This window comes from Buceros rhinoceros, unplaced genomic scaffold, assembly GCF_000710305.1.
Source record: "Buceros rhinoceros silvestris isolate BGI_N320 unplaced genomic scaffold, ASM71030v1 scaffold928, whole genome shotgun sequence".
In the NCBI taxonomy this organism is placed as follows: Eukaryota; Metazoa; Chordata; class Aves; order Bucerotiformes; family Bucerotidae; genus Buceros; species Buceros rhinoceros.
The window spans coordinates 42,444-44,722 of record NW_010427229.1 but is presented as its reverse complement, the minus strand read 5'-3'; the positions used below and the strand labels follow the sequence as shown (position 1 = coordinate 44,722).

Sequence of the window (2,279 nt, the reverse complement as noted above, 5' to 3'; positions counted from 1 at the left end):
CTCTTTTACACCTAAATTAGATTCCGCTTCTCTCGAGACATTCCTCACAGCTTACACTCGTGTTTTCTGCAGCTGCCAGATCTGTCATGTACTAATCTTGAGGAAAATTAACCCATGCTCTTCACCGTCTTCTGTGTAACAAAAAGACTCTGCAAGTGCAGCAACACCCTTGTGTTACAGACAAGCTCCATTGCTCATGAAGGAAAGAATTTCTTTATACTGCAAATATGCTTTTGCATGTGTGCAGGGCCTCATGCATGCACATACAGACTCGCTCCCCCCTTTCATATTTCTGTACAGAATCTCCTCTGCTGTTTGTTTTAAAGATATGAATTTCATTATGAAGTTATTAATTGCCAATTAAATTTTTAGTTCACATGATTTACAAATGATTAGTTGGATTATAAATGGAATGAATCAAGTAACAGTTACTAACCTAATTATAATATCTATTGCAAAGCTGAGACCTTGTAAAATACCACTTGCTGATTAGAATATGAATTTCAAACATAATTACCAGTTTGCAAAAGCATAAACAAGTGTGTGTATGTATTTAGAGTGAAAACAATGCTTCGTTGACTCGAAACAGTCAAATGCATTTTAATAGGAAATGTCAGTGCTTTGACTTATCCCTTTTTGAGATGGAAGAGTGGAGAATTGACAGCAATACACGGGTATCAGTGTTAAAACTGGGTTCTGTGCTGGGAGCTCACATGAATAACTGGGCACTAAAAGCATGAAGGAATTTTAGCTGACCTCGCATTCACAGGCTGCGTGTTCAAATAGCACTGTGAGTGCAGCATTAGAACACATGTATAACCTTAATTTAGCTGTTACGATGCTGTTCAGTCATTTTCCCATGCCATCTTGCTCCCGCGGGATGCAGCAGGCAGCAGCTGCCTTTCGTGGATGATTTCCACAACAAATTAAGCCCCAGAAAGCAAAGTATCACTGACACATCCTTAAACATTAATGTAATTAGTAAGGTACATCATGCTACTTATCCTGCTGTGTTCTTAAAGGCAATGCTGTAAAAACCAGCGTACCTAACATGCTAAACGGCACTAACTGAAAGTAATAGTTACGCTTTTACAACCCCAGGAAAACGCCAGAGTCCTCCAGGAACGGGCCGTTGCTTACATCAACTCAGATTCTTCTATAGAAGGTGTGTCCTTTTTATACTTTACTTCACAGATAACAATTTCAGTAACTCACATTTATTGCAAGCAGACCTAGCGAACATAAGATAGCTAATGTGATGTTCACAATCACTGCAGCACATACAGAATTAAGCAGAGACAGAGAACAATCTAAATTCTCATGCTTCTTTCTTGTTGTGAATAGCGCCATCCATGAGCTGCAGCTCCCGTGTCTGGAGTGCAGAATGTCTGCTCTGAAGGAGTTTAGTATTCTGTGATAATGAACTGAGCAGTCATACAGGGATGAGACACATTTTGGTGCTTTGGGCCAGTGTGGTCACCTTTGTTCTTCACTATGAGCAGGGAGAATATGCAGGGAGTTACACATGTATTATGGCAGGGCTCTTCTAGAAAAATAAGTGCTGCAGAGTGGTTCACAAAAAACCTGATCCACCATTATCCAATTTACTATGCCCTTCAGATTATGAGAAGAGTCTGCCATAGAGCAATGCTGCTTAGAAACTGGACTTTGCAATTTGGGGCCAACACTATGACCTAAACCACAAAATCGGTCTGAGCTTTGTTACGGAAGGACTTCATTTACTGTTGTCTGTGCTGAAATAATAGTCATTAGAGTCCTGTGAAGCTGTCCTGCATCATAACCTCAGTTATTCAGGGCATCGCTCTTTCCATGTTAAACCCAACTTATTTGGGCTTACTGTGTGTGAATAAAATGGGTAACAGGCGTATTTAAGAACTCTTTTTATTGCTGCCAGATGAAAATTTTGTCTGTCACTAAAGGACTGGAAAGAAAGAAAAGCCAAACTGAGTTTCTAAATGCTCACTTGGAGTTGGGGTATAGGGAGGGTTAGAGCTGTTCTTTCAATTACGCAGCCTACATGCTGTGTAAAAAGTAGAGCAGAATTTCACGCCTTGAAGGTCTCACAAATGAAATAATAGTGTTATAACTGCTTCGTATTCTCAGCAAGGATTGTAACACATTTTTTAGTTGTTTTGCAGCCAACATGCTTCTGCCTTAACAATTTTCTTCTAAATCTTGATTATTCAAACGTGTCTTTTGCTTTATGCATTGAAGAAAATGTTAAAGTAAATCCACTGGAAAAGAAATATGTAATAAGG

The 2,279-nt window shown here is 39.3% G+C and overlaps 1 protein-coding gene across 1 annotated transcript in view; it reads left to right on the top strand.

Moving 5' to 3' along the window:
* LOC104498404 (N-acetylated-alpha-linked acidic dipeptidase 2-like) overlaps positions 1 to 2,279 on the top strand; it is a gene marked incomplete at its 5' end in the record, with an annotated part of 30,485 nt that overhangs the window by 12,967 nt on the left and 15,239 nt on the right. The window contains one exon of the mRNA XM_010141778.1: positions 1,102 to 1,165. Coding sequence (XP_010140080.1) covers positions 1,102 to 1,165 — 64 coding nt within the window. The remainder of the gene's footprint in view (positions 1 to 1,101; positions 1,166 to 2,279) is intronic.